The 22,404-nt window shown below is 37.4% G+C and overlaps 1 protein-coding gene across 1 annotated transcript in view; it reads left to right on the top strand.

The window, feature by feature from the left end:
* The window catches only part of TRAPPC9 (trafficking protein particle complex subunit 9), a 435,473-nt gene that overhangs the window by 196,920 nt on the left and 216,149 nt on the right, over positions 1-22,404 (top strand). The window contains exon 22 of the mRNA XM_062491886.1: positions 7,887-7,977. Within this exon, the coding sequence (XP_062347870.1) occupies positions 7,887-7,977 (91 nt within the window). The remainder of the gene's footprint in view (positions 1-7,886; positions 7,978-22,404) is intronic.

The following is a 22,404-nucleotide window of genomic DNA, read 5'->3' as shown; positions in this document are numbered from 1 at the left end:
AAATCATGCTTTATATGTCTGTACTTTTAACTGTACTTTTATCCAGTGATCTGAACTGATGTTTCGTTGCTAAATATTATGAGGAAGAACTTTACTATGAGGGTGGCTGAGGACTGGCATAGGTTGCCCAGAGGCTGTGGAGTCTCCTTCCCTGGAGATATCCAAGAGCTGTCCTGAACACAGTCCTGTGCTCTGGGGAACCTGCTTGAACAGGGGGTGGACAAGATGACCTCCAGTGATACCTTCCAACTTTAAGCATCCTGTGATGATTAAATCAGATCAGGATTTGTCAAAGGCAAGGCTTGAGACATAAATGAGATTCCTAATGCCAGGTTCAGTCCAGATTCCCCAAGCAACATTTCAGAGAGTGCTCCTTTTATGCAAAAATGTCAATATTTAACCAGAACTCACTTGGAAAATGTCTGTGTTATGGAAAGATATAAATATTCTATGATAGCATAGATGAATTCTTACACTGGAATCGAGTGCATAGTTGTAATCATTTTGTCAAGGTGTAAAAATCCATCCTCACTCATTTCAGTTGCTGGGCAACACTGTTTACATCCATTCTGTGTTCTGGATTTAACCTCAGTTTTGGTCCCAGAACCATTGTGTCTGACATGAAGGTCAGTACCTTAGAAACCAGTAGAACAGTGTGTGGGTTCTTTGTGTTAAATTCAGTGCAACCATTCCTTTCTGTGTTTTTAATACTTGTTATGATTGTTCTCTTTGTTCCAGGAACTAAAACTCATCTAATTAATGAAAGTTAACTAGTTTCACATGTGCTTAAAAATGCCTGAAGAAATGTGTCACGTCCCAAGTAGAGTTAGTCTTTCTTTTAGCATTGTAGAATCATTAATGTTGGAAAAGACCTTAAAGCACCTCCAAAATCATCAAGTCGAAACTTGACCAAGTACCACCAACTAAACCACAGCACTGAATTCCACACCAAGTCCTTTCCTGAACACCTCCAGGGATGGTGGCTCCACCACCTCCTTGGGCATCCCTTCTGATGCTTGACAACCTTTCCATAAAGAAATTCTTCTTGATGTGCAACCTGAACCTCTCTGGCTTTATCTTTTTATTTCTTGCAGCAATATTTAGATGTGAACCAGTCAATTTAAAAAAAATACTTTTCTCTCAATTCTGATAAGTTTAAGAAACTTGGTTTCTGAGATCTTTTTCTCCCATCAGAGTAATTGGACACAAGTCAGCAGAGTTTATACTGATGGACAGACAGGCAGAAAAATGGATGGATAGTTCAGCTGCATTAGCCTTGTTTTCCTTCAGGACTCAGCCTCAGTGCAGCCAAGAGAGAAAAAGTATTTGCAAAATTACAAAGGGGTAGAATTACTGATATTTCCTACTAGAGAAGGCATTTTTGCAAGTCTCTTGTACAGTAATGCCAAGTGATCTCTTTGTTATCCGTCATCTCTGAACTATTTAGAACTCCCCAGATAACTTTTCTGTTCTGTGTGCATGACATGGGAAAAGTGATGGGCTGGGGTGAGTTATCCTCAGAGAATCTGCCCTGAGGTAAGATCCAAGACCCATGTCAGATGCTTACACCAGGACTTGCAACAGCATGTGGAGGAGAGATTAGAGTGTGCACAGGGCATTATTACGAAAGGAGGGATGAGACAATTGAAAGCTTTTTGACCAAGGGCAGAGTTGTCCAACAGAGTGAGGTGCTGGGTGTTTGTTACAGACCACCCAAACAAGAAGCAAAGGTGGATGAATTTTTTCTTTAAGGACTGGAAGAAGTCTTCCAGTTGCAGGATAGCTTATTTCTGGAATTCTTTAAGGACAATTTTCGTGTACAGAGGTGCTGGATGGTTTGATTTGGTATGTGCTGTGTGGGATCTGCACCCTGAACAAATGATCCAGCTAGAGGGTTTGAAGTTTGGTGTCAGCCTTGGCTGAAGTTGTCCTGAGATGATGGAGCTCAGTATCCTGAGGGAAGTGAGAAGGGCATGTGGCAGAATAATGACTCTGAACTTGAGCAGAGGAGACTTTAGGGAAGGCAGGATTGGAAAGGATACTGGCCCTGGTCCCAGTGGAGTTGCTGAGCCTCCAGGAGCAGCCTCCTCAGAGCCTGAGAGTTACAGCAGTCAGCTAAGTTCATCCAACCCTTGGAGCAAGGTGTGCCATGAGGAGACTGCTAAATTCCAGTTAGGTGCTGGGAAAACTCCTTTTCACAATGAGGGTGCTCAGATACTGGAACAGGGTGTCTAGAAATGCTGTAAAATTGCTGCCTTTGATGACGTTAAAAAATTCTGGACAATGCCTTGAACAGCCTGGTGCAATTTCAGTATTTTCCATGCTTTGAGCACAGGGCTTGACAGTGACTCTGGAATTGCCTTTCAATATAAATCATTCTGTGATTTTTGCTGCTGGGCAAAAGGCTGGGTCAGAGAATGACTTCTGAAAACTAAGCTCTTTCCTTTCTCCATCTTCTTCTATCCCTAGGTTTGATTGCAGCCAGAGAAATTTTCTAATGTACTGTGAAGGAATTGCTATTTCAGTGAAATGAGACTATAACATTTTGGGGTAATTTTCTTGAAAATATTCTAAACCTGTCCCTAAAGCCTTTAAAAAAATGAGATATACTTCCAGTGCCACCTTAAATATCATGTTCTGTTTTTAACTTTTTTAATAATTAGACTTTTATTTCTCACCTTAGCCTTAATATGTGTGATATTTAGGAAGTTTGTCCTATTTGCAAGGTTTCCTTAAATGTTTTGAATTGTATTTTGTGCCCCTTCCTCAGTTTTTTTGTTTCCCATATTTAAACCTAATTGCCAAAATTTCTTTCAAAGCACATTTTCAGTCATATTCCTGGTTTTGTTCTGCACCACAGCTCTATATTTCTCAATATGTGGGGTCCAAAGCTGGAGGCAATACTGCAGGTGAGATTTCTCACAGGCTGAAATTGTACCTTCCAGGTTTCAGAAATGATGTTTTCTCTGAGAACTATTCTTTATTCTATTGTCTGATTGATTTTTTTTGCATGTGGTCCAGCATAACTGACTGAATTATTATTCACAACTTTCATTTATAGATTTGTTGATTTCTTCTAGGGTTTTACTTGGAACCTTCCGTCATTTCATCCCAGTGATCTTCGTAAGTTCCACTCATTTATTAGATTTGTGAACACTGACATCTTTCTCAAATACATTAAAATTATGAATGTTTTTGTATTTCATCATCGAAGCAGCCAATCAAGATTTTGAAATTATTATCTATCAGACAGAACCTTGAGTCATCTCATTTGCTTGACAGCAAATCACTGATAACTCTTATTGAAATTCATTTTTCTGTGTCTATTCCACTTTTGATGACTTTATCTTGATCATAAATATGAATCATCAGTTGTTACGAGAATATTACATCTTGTGGATGTACATCAGTAAAGGTTTCTTTACATTACTATGCTGCTTCTTATTATTTGCAAAAATAACTATTATCTAAGACCCTAAATAACTGTTTACCATTAGTTTTAATAAAAAAATACCACAGTAATAATCAAGCAGAAAGCTTAAAATATGAATAAGGGAACTACTGTAAGTAAAATGTGCAATTCATGCAGATTTATTTTTAATTAGTATAATCCTTATTTATGAACATTTGCTATTTTTTATGATTATGTGCATTCTCCCACCTGCATTTATTTGCAAAGGACATATGTATTGAAAATAATTTCTTTTAGGATGCAGGATGTGGAATGCTGTAGGGAGAAAAAAGATGAGTAACTTCCAGAAAGAAGCCATTTTTTAAAACCTATTGTCTTTTTATGCAGTAGGTTTTAGGTAACAGGCTGTGTTCTGAGTATCCAGCCACACATGAGGCAGTTCAGAGAGTGTAAAAGACCAAAGTTTTCCCTGGGGAAATAACTGGTTCATTTGACTGTCATTTAGGTCTTTGGTATGAAACAGTTTATATCATATGCAATCTGTTGCTACAGAAATGTGAAATAAGGGTGTCAACTATGAAAAATTAGGTTTTTAGGTTTGTGTTGTTTTTTTTTTTATTTAAACAGCATCTGGTGATTGTGTGTTTGTTAGGTCTGAGGCCCCCACTGGGGTTGATTTGGTTGCGCAGATGAAAATATCTTGAGCTGTTAAATATGAACTGTTGTGTTGGAAGCTACAAGTCAAGTGTTTGAATCCTGGCTGATGCCTGTGTTGTTAATAACAAAGATTTAAATTTAGGAAATAGGGCCTGGGTCAACAATGTGGCTCCTACAGATCAGGTTTATGATGGCAGTGAGACCTCAGCAAAATGTGTGGAGATTTGGTTAAGTAGATAGATTCTGCAAGGTCAAACTTAACCTTGGCAGTCTGTACTTGTGTTTATCTGGGCAGTCTTTTTCAATGAATTCTAAATCCTGGATCTTACACTTGTGTCTTTTATCAGCTTTGACTTTGAGCTAAGAATAAAAGGGTATCTTGGCAACCCCTGTTCAACTCCTTTGCTTTCATTGACTTTTCAAAGGTTTTGTCTTAGGTGAACTTTGGAGTTAAGCTTTTCCTCTTGTTCCTTTTATGTTTTCTTTTTTGCATATTTTGGTCACTTTTCACCTCCAAGGTAATGAGTTTGTTGCAATGTTCAGTTTTGTATTTGTCCTGTAATGAACAGTTTAATGTAATTGTCTGATAATATAGTCAGGAGACCAAGATCAGTGTTTTGGAATTCCACAATCCAGATCCCTCTGTAGGTCCATGAGAACACATAATTCCTTTACTTGTTTATTCCTTTATGTTTTAACAAGTCCATTTCTTTGCTGGCATCTCAACCTTGCCCTTCCCTCCTTTGCCACCAGACTCCCTTTTGCTGGTTCATTCAATGATCTCATTAGACAAATGCAATTTATTTCCTGAATGCATGAGTCAATGGCCTAACCATTTAAATGCTACATTTTTCTTTCACGTAGAATTGTGAAAAATGAAATTTCTCATCAGTTCATGGCCATGTATCTAAGATGAACTAATACCATGAATTTGTTTGACAAATAAACAGTTAAAACCCTGAACTTCCAGATTAATATACAAGAATACTCACTGAGGTATTTCTTGTCTATAGAATTTATTTTGCCACAAGATGACAATAAGGAGTGTGCTAAAAATGAGCTTGGTGCTTGTGGTGGAATAAGGAAATTTATTTATCTGAAAATTTGGGCTGTAAAAGCTTAAACTGCTTTTGAGGTATTACATTATTTTCTCTGTTAATCAGTTTGTGGGTTCTTCTGGTGATTTTCTTTTTGTTGTTTGTTGGTTTTTTGGGGTTTTTTGTTGGTTTTGTTTTGTTTTTGTTGCCCCCCCCCCCCCCCCCCCCCCTTTTTGTTTGGGTTTCTTGGTTTTGTTTGTTCAGTTTTGTGAACATTTTTTAGCTTTTGCAAAGAACCACTCAGTTTGATTTCTGCCTTTTTTTTTTTTTTCCTCCCCTGAAATGTGTGACCATAAAACCACCAATAGTATCACAGAATGGGTCAGGCTGGAAGGGACCACAGTGGGGTCACCTGGTGCCACCTCCCTGCTCCAGCAGGGCCACCCCAGAGCACAGGCACAGGATTGCGTCCAGACAGTGCTGGAATATCTCCAGTGAGGGACACCCCACACCCTCTCTGGTGACAATCTGGTCACTGCACAGGGAAGAAATTATTCCCCATGTCCAGGTGGAATTTCCTGGGCATCAGTTCCTGCCCGTTCCTCTTGTCCCATTGCTGGGCACCAGGAGCACAGCCTGGTCCCTGCTCTGAGCCCTCTGCAGACAGGGACAGACAGGAATGAGGTCCCCTCTCAGTCTCTTTCTAAGGCTGGACATTCCCAGCTCCCTCAGCCTTCCCTTGCTCCAGGACTTTCAGCACGTTTTGTTGTCCTCCACTGGCCCTGCTCCGGGAGCTCCTCGTGTCCTGAGGAGCTCTGAATGGACACAACACCCCACATTTGCCTCACTGCCTCCCATGGTTTTTTTATGTTCCATGGGGAATATTCTGCATCTGAATACGTGGATCTGCTTTGGTAGCATTTACCAATGCTAAAGAATGGAGAATCACCTGTTTTGTAGTGATTTTATAGTGTTTTTTGAGACATTAAGCTTTCCATGAATCTCTAAACAGTGAAAATTTGTAATATTCCAGGCACCACTGTGAGTCTGTTGTACATAAATTGCAGTAAAGTTAGTTTAATGTTACTGTTAATGGCAGCCACTATGTTTTAAAGCATCTTTTAAATACTCCCTTTTTATTAGTTTTTACTCTCACAGTCTGTAGATTAAAGATGTGATAACAGAATTATTTATCTGCTGTTTCTCTGAAGTAATTCAAAGTATTCTCTATCCTCTAGTGTGTTTTTTGGAAATTATTGGGTTGTGCTGGTGTTCTGAGTCTTATTTTTCTGCAACAGCACTCTTCTAAGGTGATACTCTGCTGCCTTGAGTTTTCCAAATAGATGCTTTTCTTTAATGGTGTTTACAGCTTTCAGACTCTTTGGGGTTTGTGAATTCTTCATCTGTGATCTCTTTAGGAGAAAAAAAAAAAGTTCTATTTATGACATTTTTTATGGCATAATGAGAATATTTTTAAAAATAATGGCAAGAATCCTGTACTTGATATTGATTTTCCTCTTCGATCTTCCCTGAGCTGTTGAGTCTCAATCACTGCTAGATTTGCTTTTGTTCTGAGCTTTTAAGACTTTTCTTTAAATCTCCTGGAGACCCTGCAAGATTATATCCTGTGGTAGAAATTAGTTGTCTGCAGTGCCTGTTAATTTTCTTTTAACTTACACAGGTGAATATGTACTTCAGCAGTCAGATGACATATGTCCCTTTCCAGAAATTACAGGAAAGGGACTGATCACATTTAGAAGTTATTGATAAAAGCTCAGGTATTCCTTTACTTTTTGATATATTTTTGACGACCAGGATTCCAGTACTTTTGGAGTAGGTGGTTGAAATCTTGATGAATCTCTCTAGGAGCTTATTCCTTATTTATGGTGGGACACATACCTGGATACAAGATGGTGCTGATATCTGCATGTGCTTCCAAGCCCTGGGAGTTCAGTGCCTTTCTGCAGTCAGGGAATTAGAAAAAAGAAATCTATTTCTTTTCCTGTTAGAAATAAATATTATCTTGATTGACTCATCACATGAAATTATTATTAATTGGTTTAAATGAATTTGCATTACATTGGATATTGCCTACTGTGCTTTTATTTTAGCACTTGTGTAACCTGTTTTGAAGCCCTTTTAGAAGAGATTCTTCTGTCCACATCAGTTTATTTCTGTGCTCTGCTGTCCTTAGAGTAAGAACGATTTCCTAATTTTTTCTCTTTTCAGTCTGGCCCTGTTTCTGAGCTCATGCAGGGTAGAAAGAGAAGCTTGCAGGTTCTGTGCCTGTGGTTCAGGTGTTTGCCCTCAGTAATGACACTGGCACTGTCCAGCATCCCTGCACCCCTGTGGAACTGGTACCAAGTCAGCAGTCAGGGCTATCCTAGCAGACATTTGTTCTGTTTTCTGTTGCCCTATCAAACTTTAACCTCTTTATTTTCAGATTGTTCCTAATTTATTGTTCTGAATTCTCATCCCACACCACATACTTGAAAGTTTGGCATTTTTGCAGCTCCCAGACTTTTTTACCCTCATGTTTTATTATGGATGAAGTATATTTTACCTGTGCTTTAACACTCCTCAGAGGAATTAATTTTTTATTTTGTAAGATATCACCTGCTGTACTTTTGCTGTTGGTCATTTTATGGGTTAATAAACCATATAGAACATTAGCCTTTAATGAATCTGTAGATTACAGTTTTGATTTGCAGTAATAAAAGTTGTGCCTATCACATGCCCTTTTCCTCTCTGAAACAAGATTTTCCTTAATTCCAACTTACCCTTCCTTGAAGCGTGAAGGGGAAGCAAGTGTGGAAGGGGTTCTTAACCAGCTGGTCCTGGAGCATCTGCAGCTGGCTCCTCTCCAGTGGGGTGAGTGGTGTCAAAATCGACTGATGATCTTTTTTAGAGACTACTGGCTTGTAATTTTCAGCAGCATGAGAATCATAATGTTTTCATTTACTGACAGAGTGTGATAGTGGAGAATTTGATAGGAATTTTATTTTTCTGTAGCTGTTTTATTTAGCTGAAGATAAATGTAGAATTGATACTGTTTTATTTTAAGTACCACTGTTTGGTGATTGTAAATATGAAACCTGACTGTGCACTTTTTCCTGTAATTTTCAGTTCTGGTTGTCTTGTATGAGAGGTGGTTGCTACTTAAATTTCCCCTTTTTCTTGCAGTGTGTGTTTTTAAAGTAATTTGTCTATTTTTTTTTTTTTTTCATATGAATGGTAATGTCCTTGTGATATATTTCCTATTACGGTCTAGACAACTGCATTACTAACTTTTGAGGTGCAGAAAATGGTTTTACTCTTGGTAGCAGGGAAGAATTGCTTGTCTCAATTTTCCATTTAGAATGATGTTCCCACAATGAAAAATTAAATTAATTTAATCTTGAAGAGTCGTAATAATGTGACTTCTGTCTGAGATTCTCAACAAGGCTTGTTCAGGGGCTTTGGAACTTGGGATGTTTTATCCCCAGCACTTTTATGGGAGTTGCAAGTTTCAGATAAAGTTCCCCGGTCATCAGCAAATTGTTGTCAAAGGTTCTGCTTTTAAAGCAAATATGCTCCATATTTTAATACTTTGAGGACCTAATGAGCAACTTTAAGGAAAAATGATCCATAACTGTCAGCAGTGTTAATTATTAAAATGGAAATGACCCAAACTCCATTTGTGTACTCTTAAGTGTTAGGTTTTTTCAAGCGTGTTGACCACCCTCAACTAATGTGTTAAAACCTGTGAACACTTTGGTTGTAGATGAGAAGATTAAAAATGTTTTAAAGTAGTTTGTTGCAAGTATGTCCAACTTTAGCCATACTCAGCTACCTCTGAAATCAAGCTTACCTGGCCTCAGTTCTTCAAGGGATTCAAAGATTTGGCAGCTTTTTCTTTGGTATGATTGGTGGGATTTGGCCATGATTGCTCTGGGCTCACCAGTAAAACAAGTGGTTAATGTCAGGTGTGTGTTGTGAGCTCAGGCTGGTCCCTTCTTAGCTCTGCACAGTGGCTTTGACCATCAGCAGGTTTATAACTTGGGCTCTGTGGGGGAAAATCTTCCTTTAGCACTTCTGCATAGGATATCACCTTAAGTAGGAAAACCATGATTTTCTTCTGTGTCTGTACCCTAGGTTTGCTTATTTTAATTCTGTTTATGCCAAATTCCACTGTTTTCTTAGTAAAAAGGGCTTTTTGAATCATAGAATTGTGCCAGGCATTCCTGCCTGAGTAGTGATCTTTGATGCAGTGGTTGAAAAACATGAACATAGCACTGATTTGCAATAAAATCTCCTGTGGAGTTGGTTATTTCTCAGGCTGCTGATTAATTCAGTTGGAGTCCCAGTTACTTGAGTTTTCAGCCCAAACTCTGTGATATTCTCTGCTTCATAGCTGCAAAAGCTTTTGAAGCACAGTCTGTTAACTGATGATGTTGTGCACTTTAATTTTCTACACTGAGCAAATCAGGGAAAGGGAAGTCCTGTGGGATATTGAATGCTTGGTTTGCTACCACTTACATATAATATTTCCTAGTGGAAAGTTCAATTTTGCAGAAGTTTACTTAACTTTGTTAAATTCTTCTCAGTCCTCAATTGCTAATGAATATTATCTATTTGGTATAACACTAAGTATGTCCATGTTGAAGCTTTAGTTTACTGCAGAGATTATTGTAAAGGACATTTTTGGTTAAATGCCTGGTTTTACTTGAAAAAAAAAAAACAACAAAAATTGAAAATTAAAGATAATGGAGACATTTTAGCTTCTTTTATTTAACCATAATTTTGAATATTCAGCAGTTGAGTCTTTGGTGGTGTTGTAGCCAGGTAACCTTACCTGCAGCTCCTGCAGTCCCTCCAGGCTCTGTATTATGGCAATACAGGATGAGTTTTTCTTTAACAGTGTGTGGGAAGGAGGAGGAATTAGGAGATTATTATTGTTTGGTAGGTGGGAGTAATAAGGAACTGTTGAAATGTTTGGACAGTCCCCTGATGTGTGTGCCTTGTACATGCACTTAGACAATGTGACACACTGTCTTTTGGACTTAAATTCTCTTTCAGTGGCAGAATATGTTTCCTGTTCAATTCTTACAGGCATGGAAACATGTTAAGACTTTAAAATGCTGTAATATTGTAGTATCAGCTGGATTTATTTTTCTCTTTTAATCATTACACTTTGTATTTACAACCTGGCTTTGCTTTGAGATTTGTTTTTCCATATATAACCAGTAACCTGTGTTTTAATATGAACTCTTTACTACTGCCCATCATTGTGGCATAGCCTTTGCATAAATTGGCTAAAAATTTGGCTTAGTTTTATGCAATAAAATTGATTCTATGATTATTCAAGGATTTTGCTGTATTGATGGTCACATTGAAGGGTTTACTTTATTATAAGTGCTCACAGTGAAACATGAATGAATATTTAACATGGCTTTGATTAAAAAAATGGCTGGCTCTTATTCAAATTTGTAGAAGCTGTACTCCAACATTTCTTTAAAAATTGGTATATTTAATTCATATAGGAGTTAATATTACATCTCTAGAATTATGAAAGCATATTGAAATAATTTTTCATGTAAATTTGTCAGTCCTGTCCTTTTTTCAATAAATACAAGGCAAAGAGTAGAATCAAAAGTTGGTTACACTGAAATTTTGGTCTGAGGGTAAGAAGTTACCTTTTGTCATAGAGAGGGAGGAAAAAGTGTTCTGTAGTGAATAGTTTGTTTTGATTTCATATAATTGAATGACTGGGGAAGGGAAAAGTATTTAAGACATGAGGAATCATAAAAAAGAAAATACTTCAAAGGCTGGAGTGAGAGTTCGTAATGCCTTGTTAAAATTGATTTTAAGATTTAGGACATCTCTGTAAAATGAAGTTGTCTGTTAGGCAGGTGAGTAAATCACACATAATTGAAAAGCATCACCTTGCTCAACACCACCAGGTTCAATGTTCTCTAAAATTTATGACATATTTTCCTTTTACAGCTGGGCAACAAACCAAATGTAGCCATAGATGTGGTTTTAAGGTGAATACATTAATATCATCAAATCAAGGAAGCAGAGCCTGCAAAGTTTAATGAGGAGAGTCAAACCTCCTCAAAGGTGTGTGCCATGCAAGCTCCGTGGCTGGGGTTGGAAATGATCTGATGGAGTCATCTGTAGCTGCTGCCTGTGCAGGATTTTTCCAATCTTTATTTGATTTATGTCACTGACTTTGCAAGCAAGCAAAATCCCAGGAACACTGAACACTTCCCAGTTCTGATGGTGCTCTTCTGCTTTCCAGAGGAAAATTATCTTAGGTACAAATGTGTGCACAAGATTTTATTGAACTTGAAGTAGACTGAGTTTGAAATAAGCTCCTGATTGACCCTGGAACAGGCTGGACTTGGGATATTCCTGCATTCAGTGAGAAGCTCCCCTCAGACAAGAGGCTCCTGATGCTTTGAGTGCTGTAAACGATTTTCACAACATAATCTTATTTTGAATTCTCCTACATAAAGCAAAATAAACATTACTTCCTTCACTGCCTGCGAGCACCAGGTATAGAAATCTTTTTTTCTGATGACCCTTGTGTACAGAAGGGAAGATTTATTGGAGAAAATTGCTTTAGGAATTTACAACTGTAGACACTGAAAAGTGCTAGAGGTTTTAATATATCAAGCAAATGCTTTTCTTTCTCCATAGCAACTAACTGAATAACTGAAAATCAATGACTGGACATGAATGCTAGTATTACTAACAGTAGTGTTCCAAGAGACATGCATTTGTCAAGCTTCACCATGGAAAAAGTCCAGAAATAGCTTTCTGATTTCATTCACTCTTTTATTCCATTCACCCATTGCATTAATTCATCCCTTCTTCATAAAAAAATGTGAATTTCAGTACAGTTATAATGTTTAAGTGTGCTTGGATGCCTTTTCACAATGCAATACATTTTATTTCCTAGTATGTGACTACAGAACTGAAATCACTGCTGCTGGATGCTGCTCAGGTCATAAATAAGAAAAGTAGACAATAGACAAAGTAATAATTATTTACTTATTGATAGAAAATGCTAGAGCCGTTGTTGTGGGCCACAACAAATTCTGTGCCACCTGCAGCATGTAGGAATATTGTACTTAGAGAAAACTAAAAGACTTTAAAGTGAGGGTGGTGTTAAATTGTCCCTCAGAGGTAGCCGGAATCAATACAAGATGTTGATTTAAAAGTGTTTTGAAGTGTTTTATGAACATATGGTTCATGACAGCTTGTTTGGAAGTTCAGTCTGGTTGAGTTTCACAAAGCATGCTATGGAAGCATTACTTTAAAAATAAATTATCTTAAAAATAAAGCGTATGTTTTAGAGAACACCAAATCATAATCAGTTTTCATAGGTTTATGTTTGGTGGATATTAACATAAATTACTGAAGCTACACAGCGATTTTATTTTCTAGTTTTCAGCCTGACCTTAGATAATAAATAAATAAATTTTTCTTTCCATAATTCATGTGATTAAAGGATTTCAGCAGTGAGAGGTCATTTCATCCCGAATACACAGGAAAATATTTTGTAGTGTCTGCTAGTGAGTAAATGATGCCCCTCTGAGCTGTGTTTTGGATGTTCCCTGGACAATCTTGTCCCCATGGGCTTAGTTAAAATGAGCCAGATCTCTGCACAGATTACCATTATTTAGAGTTTGGTTTTAGCTAGGGCAGTCCAACAATGTTGCTGCTCCCCCATATTTGAAATTCCAAGGATATCTTGGTTGTGTTTTCAAAGACTGAACTCAATGAGGAACTGTAAGGAAGTAGTGTCACTTTGTCTTTTAATAAACAAACCCCTCCTAGGCCCTGGACAGGATAATATGTATTATATAGATTATGGCTTGGAGATGCAAAGAGATCAGCAGGGTACATAAGGGCCTGCCCTTGAGAAAAATGGTGAATGTTACTGTGTTCATTCAGCAAACTAAAATATTCTACTATTACTTCTATTTTAGCATTATGGTGGCCTGGCCACTGTCATCATTGGAAAGATGAAACCAAGAGCATTAGCCAGGAAATCTCAAGAGTAAGCTGTCTGTAAGGTAGAAAGAAAATCAGTCTGATTCACAGGATGGCCAAAACTGAGACACAATCTGGTGATAAATGGATTTTGCAAGGTAACTGACCTTTCTCATCCATTTAGAAAAATCTCCAGGTTTTCATTATTTTTTTTTTTAAGATCCAGGAGAAGTGGGAACACTTTCATATCTTAGCAGCTTGTGTGCAGGCTGTTTGGGAGGATATTTTGGCAATGTCAAGCAAGCATGCTTTAGTTCCTGGGAAATGTTGAGGGTAGTACTCAGAATAAATGGACTAACTTGATGGAACTGGGGCATCTGGCACAGGAATAATGGCCTCTCATGTCAAAACACACTATTGTGTGATTTGTTTTGAAGCAGCTGCTGTTTCTAATTCCTACCCAAGCCTTGGTTACTCAAAACTGAAAATAAAAACTCGTACAGAAAAGGTTTCAGATACAACCAGATCGGTAGTGATTCCAAAGGAAAGATGCTAAGAATAAAGAGAGCACCCTGAAGTGAGAATAAATCAACCAAAGCTCTTATGGAATGGCCTGAGAGAGGTTGTGTGAGTACCAGTGGTTACTTCATATCAGATTTCTGAAGGAACTGGCAGCTGGAGCTTCAGGTCCTGCACTTCTAACGAAGCAGTGAGAAGACTGGGAGGAAAAATGGGGTAATAAATACTAATGGAGAAATCTAAGTACTGCTCTAGGATCATCCACAGATATTTGGGGCAACCTGTTCCGCTGTCTCACCACCCTTATTGTAAAGAATTGTTTCCTTGAGTCCAATCTAAACCTGCCATCTTCAGTTCAAAACCCTTTCCCCTCATCCTGGCACTGAAGGTCACGGTCAAAAGTCTCCCTCTGTATTTCTACAATATTTCAATAATCTCAAAAACCAAGTGCCATAAATTAAATGAATGAAATGTAGTTCAAAAGAGGTGTTTATCTGTTCTGAGACAAGTAACACAGAAATCTGCTGCCAGTTCAGGTGTCTGAAGTGGTTGAAAATTATTTAATTAGGTGTTACTCTGAGCTACCAAAGTAATTCAGCTGTGAGGAAAGGTGTATGTGACATTTATCCAAACCTCTAATGAAACTTCTTACCAGAAGAGCTCATATCAAACGAGAATAAGAAAATTTGACAAAAATATACAAATTTGACAAAATTTGACAAAAATAGCATTTGAAAAGTGATCTAGGAATGAAGAGTATTAGCAGGTTTAGACTATAAACATATTACACTGAATAAAATTTAAAAAATTGATCAATTCTGCAAAGTTGAGAAAATCTGGCGAGTGAGTTCTGTGTTCACTACTTAGAACATCTGCAGTCTGCTTGTTTTGAGTTGTGGTATCTCTGAGATGCACTTTTTTTTTTTATAATTAGCAAAATCAAAAGTTGACTGTTCTCCAGGAATCTATCAGAGGACCAGGAGAGCAGAAAAATTGCTGAAGTAGGGCAACTTTTGGCATAGGAGCATAGATGGTTTTCAGCACAGTATTAGGGGTTCTAGAATAATGTTACAGTAGAAATACTGGTAGAAAGTAGCAAAATTTGTGCTTGATCAGAAACAAAAAGGAGCAAAACAAACAGGACATTGTGGGAGGAAAATGAACTCATTCAAGTTTGATCAGGCACATGTGCCTGATACATTTTTTGTGTTGAGTGAGTAACTATGTTCAATGTTTAATTTTCAAAACCATTATATTTTTAAAGAAAAAAAAACAAAAAACAGCCATGCCTTATTTACTTCTTTATAGAGTATTCCTTATGACATTTCAGCTGAGCAATAACAGGTGATTGAGGAAAACCATGATGATGATGAATTGTCATGTAGTTATGAAAGGTACTTCATTTTCTAGGTATTGTTAGAAGTAAATTGAATAATAGATTAAATGAACATCAAATTAAAAAATGAAAAGCTACTGTAATAATTATGACAATGGTTACATGTTCAAAAAGAACTGTGTGAAGATAATTGTGAGGAAGAAGACTGAAAAGACAAAAAATCTGTCTTGTAAGGTAGTTGGTGAAAAACTACCAGTGAATTTGCAGGGAAATAGATTTCTATTACTTTGATGAACACAGAAGATACCTTTTGAATAAAAATTTAGAAAAAAAATATGTTTCCCCTTATGGACAACTTAAAAAAAATGAACTTAGATCAGAAGATGTATGTATTAACATGAGAAGCAAGAAAAATGCTTTGATCAGGCAAGATTTTAATTAACAATTAAACAATTAAACGAATTGTACAGTTAAGTCTGTGGAGAATGAGAAATGGAAAATATGCTAATTGTAGTGCAGGACTACTCTGAACAGCCTGTGTAGGTCAGGTTTTGCATGAGATTGATTTGGGGCAATAAACAGGAGGGGAGGCTTCAGTTCAGAGGCTGACACTGAGTTTTTCCTGCTGTATTTCACTTGGAAAAAACAATGCACGTGCTTGGAACTGAAAGCCAGGAATGCTGTAAATGAAAGCAGTTACCTCCCTGGCCATGCTGTGCTTGGGAGCAGCCCCTTTTGCACCAAGAAAATTTGTCATTTGACTGGACCGTGATGTCTCCTTGGTAGAATTGCTCATGTACTCTGCTGTAGTTTGAAGTTTGTAATTTATCAATCGAACATTTCCCTTTTATTTTGTTATACCAAAAGCAGTTTTTCCCAGGTATTTCCACACGTTCTTCCCCCATCTCATGTATTTGGACTCACTGGTTAAGGCCAGTGTGACCTTTCATCAGCAGAAGTTTCTCCAGATGTTTTGAGGCGAAGGAAGTCAGCTTCATTTTCATTGTTCATTCTGAAGTAGTCCTTTAGTTCATCAAGGAAGCAGAAGTGAATTAACAACTGCAAAGAACATAAATCCAGCTCAATAAGCCTTGTAATTCTGAAATTAATGGCTTCAAACTGTCAAAACCTCAGCAATACAAACAGAGACCAGAGCAGACAGATTTGTCTGAAGAAACATATGCTTTGACTGAAGTGCTCTCTTTCATGTCCTCTTATTTTCTCCTTTTCAGTCTCTCTCAAATTTGACATCTAGATGTCTATTTTTTTCCTCCATTTTGTGATTTTTCTGAGCCTATTGCATCTCCCCATTGTCCCTTCAGTAAAACAATATTGGAACTAGATATTCATTCTGTTTTGTTTTTTTTTAATTTCTATCCCAGACCTTTGGATTAAGAAACTTAATAAATTTAATTAAAATAATTAAACTTAATTTCATTTGGTTGATTTGAATAATTAATTGACTTGATTTTACAGAAGAAGTCAGTGAAACAGAAAATCTTTTCTGAGCTGTAATTCTGTGTATTTATTCATAATGTACACTCAATAGGGAACTTGGACTTTTTATTTAATGTCTGTTTCCTGACCTAAGCAGAAATTCAGGGTCACTTTCATAGCATTTCTCATAACCTGTGGATACATTAAAAGAAGTTGCAGAAGGAGAAGAGACATTTTTTTTCCATCTCAGAATATAAAAGGGAAGCTGAGCAAATGCATTCTGTAGGGTGGCTTTGTGCAAAAGGGCTTTTGTCAAATGATACTCAAATTGGTTTTTATTACTCATTACATTTTGCATAGTATCATATGAAGTTGTAGCTTAATAATACCAGACACAGAATACAGAGCTGTTACAGAATTTCTGTATCAAGGCCAGACATATGAGATGAAATAGGGAAGAGTAATTTAAAAATGTTAGTAGGATATGGAAAGGGTAAAATGTCTCTGCAGTATTTGGAATTATGCAGAGAAGTAATTGGTTGCCTCATGTGAAAACTTCGGGAAAGAAAAAAAGGCAGCAGGAGCAATCCTGAATAATTAAAAGAAGTGCCAAAGGATAATTACATTTCTGTGCTTTGATAAAGAGTCAACTGTCAGTTTTCTGAGTGAAAGATGGGGTTGAGTTGTTCAAGTTAAAGGGAAAAGCCCAGGTATTAAAAGTATTGGAGACTGTAAATCAGAAACTTGAGAGCAGAAGCAGGTGCCACCAGCCTCGCATGGTTCTGGTGGGAAGCCTTCCATCAGTGCTTCCAGCTGTGGGAGCATTTAGTAAATTTGTTCTAGCAGGACATGCAGCCTTGGAGCTGCTTTGACGCTGCTCACAAGCTGCAGCCTTCAGCTGGAGACCTGCTGGGGTGCAGTCAGCATCCCAGACCTGGCAGGGCTTCTTGGCTGGAGCCTGACCTTACTCAGAGCTCAGGCTGAGTAAAACATGACTGTGCACATCTGCACCGGGCCACTTGGAACCTTTCTCTGAAGTGAGGCATATTTATATGAAATATTTATAGCTCCTTCATTGTGCCCAGTAATTGAGAACCAGGCATAAATCCCCCAGAACAGGAGGTGACCCCACAGGGATGGGTGTCCACACTGTCCTGCCCACTGAGCTCCTTTATGGTGCTTAAGTCCCAAAAACTGCATCACCTCTCTTTTCCCATACATGCTGCACTTCTAAGAAGAAAACACCCAGGTTTATCTTACTAACCAAATAGCCAAAAAGCAGTTATGAAGCACAGAAAATAAAAATGAGTGAGAAATGTAATCTTAGGTCTGAGACTGGGATGGAAACAAGGTCAGTGAGCAGCTGTCTGTTGGAGTGAACCTGAACTTTTGCCTGTTAGAGTCGAAATGACCTCTTCTGTTTTCCTAGCAACTATAATTTTGTACGTATTTTTGCTGGATCAACGAGAGAGTTTCTGAGCATCTGTTCCTAATGAAGGTATTAATCAGCAATGCACTCACCATTTGCTAATTATGAACTGTTTTTGTTCAACATTTCGGCTGTGTTTGAAGGAGATGATTTCTGTTCATGGGTGCTTAGTAGATTGTGCTTTGTCTGCATATTGCTTTAAATTAATCTCATAACATGAAATATACATCTTCATGTTATTTAATTCAGTAGACTGAAGAAGGTGTCTCAATATAATTTTGTTTGGAGAGCCTTTTGTAAACTTATTGAGCTCCGTCTGAGATCCTTGCTGCAAATAGGAATTTCAAGATTAAATTTATTTGTGACTCATTTCCAGCTCTTTTGTTCTCATGTCAATATTGTTCTTTAGTTTAAATAGCTTTTCTCAGTGTCTGATGTTTGCCTTTTATCACTCTTGCTCATTCTTTTGTGCATCTTGAGACAGCAGTCAGGACTAACTCTCCCAGTCTCTTTGATAGCAAAGGGTTTGGGTTTTTTTTCATTTCTTGCCCCACAATTATCTCAGTACCCTTTGTCTGTGTCTGGTTTAAAGTGTGTTTTTTGTTTTCTTAGATCTTCTTGACAAGCTTAGATCTTCACCAGGATTATTCCTGACATGGATCCTTAATTATCCACCTTAAAGTGAATCCGTGCTATCATTTCCAAGGCTCTGTTGTCCTTCATTAACCACCAAGTTATAGTGAATATTTAGTATTTCACAGAACACGATGTAAGCTGTTGAAACCAGCATTGCCTGTCTTACAAGCAGGAGTTTGAAACAGGCAATGATGGACTAAATACAGCTTGTTAAACCTTCTGGCTTATACCAAAGATTATGAATTAAATACAGAGTAATTAAAACACCAAAATCATTGGAAGTTAATTTTGATTAGATTTCAAGTTTCAGGTACTCAGCACCATGACCAGTAGTGTAATAAAGCAGTATATGGAAATTGAAAAGTTATTAGCAACCCCAGATATACAGGTGAATTTCAAGTTTATTTTAGTTTTCATTACACAGTAAGTGCATTTTGGGAAGGTTGTAGTGCAGCTGTTTGGAGTCAGTAATACTCAGAAATCCCTGCAGAACAAATAGATGCTACACAAAGGTAAGAAACATTGTGGAATGACACAAGACAAGGAATGACAGAGGCAGTACAGGATTGTTTGCTCGTAAGGAATTGTTCTGGTTTTGTGGCAGTCACAGTGCATGGTTTTGTACCTCTGAGAATGCTGTGCATGAATCAGACAAGTAAAAATGAGCAGAAGGGGGCAGGACTGTGACATGAAGTGATACACATCTGATAGGGGAGGCAGCTCATAATAGAGGTTGGTGATGATAATCTGGAAGCTCTTCTTCAAAAGGCATGGTGGCAGATAGTGAAACTCTTCTGTTATTTTAAGAGAGTAAAAAAAATCCAGCAGAATTAACCTTCACAAACCCTTCTGTTAGTATAATAAATCATTTCTTAGGCTGTGTATTGAGTGAAATTGCCAACAACTCTGACATACGGTACGGTATCATTCTGAATTCTTATTATTCTCCTTTTAGGTGTCTTTTGTGTTCCTCTGGTGCTGGCAACTTGGTAATAATCCAGTAGTCATTGTACCTAATTTATGTAAAGTGCCACAGATGGCATTTACCTCTGTCATTCAACTGGAGTTTCAGACTGTGGAGCTGTTTGCTTGCCAGAGTGCTATAATAATCAGCAAACCCTAAGTTAAGTTGGATATTTTGATGACATGAACTCAGCAGAAAATTGTTACCTGTCTAAATTTAAAGATGGAGGGACCAAAAGATTGCAGAAAACCAGAGATGTCATTATCCCAGGAGCTACATTTTATTCAGATTGACTGGCCTGTAGATTCTAAAGCATTGCTCCTTTAGACTTTTGAAGCAGGTTGGCTGTGTCATCAGTTATCTCACATTACAGTTTACTCCTCTAATTAGAACCTCACTGTATTCTGTATGGACTGTGGACATTTCTCTGTGGCACAGGTTCCAAGTGTGACCCTTGACTATTCAGTTACTGTCTTTATTCCCAGAAGCTCATGCTAAGAGCATTCCTATTTATTCCCAGTATACCATTAGGTAATACTGTTGACTAGTGCTATTTATACATAAACTTGTAGTAATCAAGTTTTTGAAGCACCTTTGAGAAGAAGCTTTAAACTGAAATGATATAGTGATGACTCCTGTGCCTTTCCAGACATGCAAAAATCTAGAGAGAAGGGGTATGAAGGGGTTTTCTGAGACTACACTGATGAAACAGGAGATACATGTGCAGCTTCAAATATTCCCAGTGCTAAAGTTTCCACTGGCCCTGAGCATTTCACTAGAAATTAAATTTGAGTACATGGTATGTGGCAATTAATAGCCACATTGCAACTACCTTTATAAGCAGTGATTATCCAGACTTTAATTTCATTACTTCATATTCTGAAGGCAAACTGACTTTATTAAAGTTTGCAAACACTGGAATAAACGCAAGTAAATATTTTACTCTGTAAAATTTCACTTGTATGTGATAATGTCTAGGAGAAAAGTCATGGGGGATTCTTTCTGTTTTGAAACAGGGAGTGAAATGAATCCGAGTAATCCTGTTATTTGTTAGGTAGCTCACTCGTGCTCCATTACAAATAAAAAATAATATGATGGGAAGACTCATCATTGTTAGTGAAATTTGAATATTAGCAAGTGAGTTAATAGATACAAATAAAAAATGAGCTATAATCAGCATAAAATGTCATGAAGCTTTTGAAAACTGTATGGTGAAAATCAGGATTGGATACCTTCTGCTGCCTAAAAATGAAAGTTACCAAGATCTACCTGGAGAGCTGTTTCTTGATTTTTCCATTCCCATACTCCATTCAAACTAGGTGTAATTGCCAAGACTAAAGAACATCTATTTTCTTCACCCCTGAAAATGGGTGATTTTTGAATGTACAGATAAATTCATTCTGTGAGATCCTTAAGATATCAGATATTAGCTGCAGATTTCTTTCAACTCCTGTTAACAGAGAAATCTCAGTTTCTATATACATATATAATTTTATATATATATAACACACATATATACCAATACATATATATATCTATATATATGCATATATAAAAAACATAATCCAGTCAAGACATTTTATACAGATTTGCATAAAACCCATCTGAGATCCCCTCCCCATTTTTGGGGTTGAATATCTTAGGCTTTTGTGGGAAATCCTGGGAAGTCAGAAGGATGGTGCTGTCAGTAGAAATACATTGTTCTTTCTTCTCTACCCCCATCCTTTCCTCTTCAGTCTTCTGTATCTGGAGGCCTCTCATTGAAGAGAAATCATGTTTGTGATTTGGAAGAAGTGTGGATTAAAATATTGTAGGTGCTGTTGGGTGCCTGAAAGCACTGACACGAGGAAATTTATACTTTACTCTGCTAATTGTTGAAAAATATGAGGCCTTGATTGGTATGCAATTAGAAGTGTAACATTCTGTTAAACATATCACACAGCATATGGCATGTTAGTAGCAAATCCTCTAATTTAAAATGAAAAAAAATGTATGCAGTTCTGCATATTAGCAATTTTTTCAGGCAATCAAAATTTGTCATTTGTCTAAATGTCAGAGGGGGGAAAAGCCATCCTTAGTTATTTTGGTAATCTAAATTTGGTTTATGTTTGATAAAATTTCTGTTCTCTAACAGTAAACAAATATAAAAGAGGAAAACCCAGAATATAGTTAAATGTGCCGTTGCTTTGAGTAGTTACTCGGATCTGTGGCTTTCATTAAAAAAAAAATAAAATTACCACATCTGCTTTAATTCAAGCAAATTAAAAGTACTGAAGCAAGACCATATTTGCAGATCCTCAGGAAAAAAAAAACCTCAAAGACCCATGAATGGAATTCATTGATGGGCAATCAGATGGTGCACTGGTTTGTCAGTTAAAAAATACAGAATGGTTCCAGGGACAGATGTTCCTTAAGAACCTTCAGTGAGTTGAAGGCTTGGTGTTCATTCAGTATGTATCTTCCAATCACTTTCTGTCTCGAGGATGTTTTGGGGTGAGATGTTCCCGTGCATATGGAGGTGCTCCAAGAAATATCCTTTTATCTAAGGCTGAAGTCTTGCTCCTGTGGGCCAGGACCGACCAGTGCTTAGAACATGCAGGATCCCATTTGTGAGGTTAATTGTAAGCACTGCTGAGTGTTGGCTGGTGTAGCTCATGGAGAGGTGGCTCTGTAGGTCAGGCTAAGATGGGAGCAAGGAAACTGCACCTGGGAATGGAATACTTTCCTTTTCCCAGTGGATTTGCAAAGTTACTGCTTATCTTCAAATGCATCAGTCTCAGAGGAGTTGAATTTCCTTGACTGACTGCACATTCACCACCATTTGTACCAGTGAAGTTTAAAAATCTCTGAATGCTTCAGACATGCTTTTGTTAAGAGTATTTGACAAGCTTGTCTTCTAATATTTGTAGATGGTCAATTTATCTCACAACTGGCAAGTAATATTTATCTTTTTCCTTGAAGTTAAGGACTTCCTGGTCAGTCTTTCACTGTTGC

Source organism: Cinclus cinclus, chromosome 1 (assembly GCF_963662255.1).
Source record: "Cinclus cinclus chromosome 1, bCinCin1.1, whole genome shotgun sequence".
Taxonomy (NCBI): Eukaryota; Metazoa; Chordata; class Aves; order Passeriformes; family Cinclidae; genus Cinclus; species Cinclus cinclus.
The sequence above is the reverse complement of the archived record's forward strand: the minus strand, read 5'-3'. Positions and strand labels throughout refer to the sequence as shown.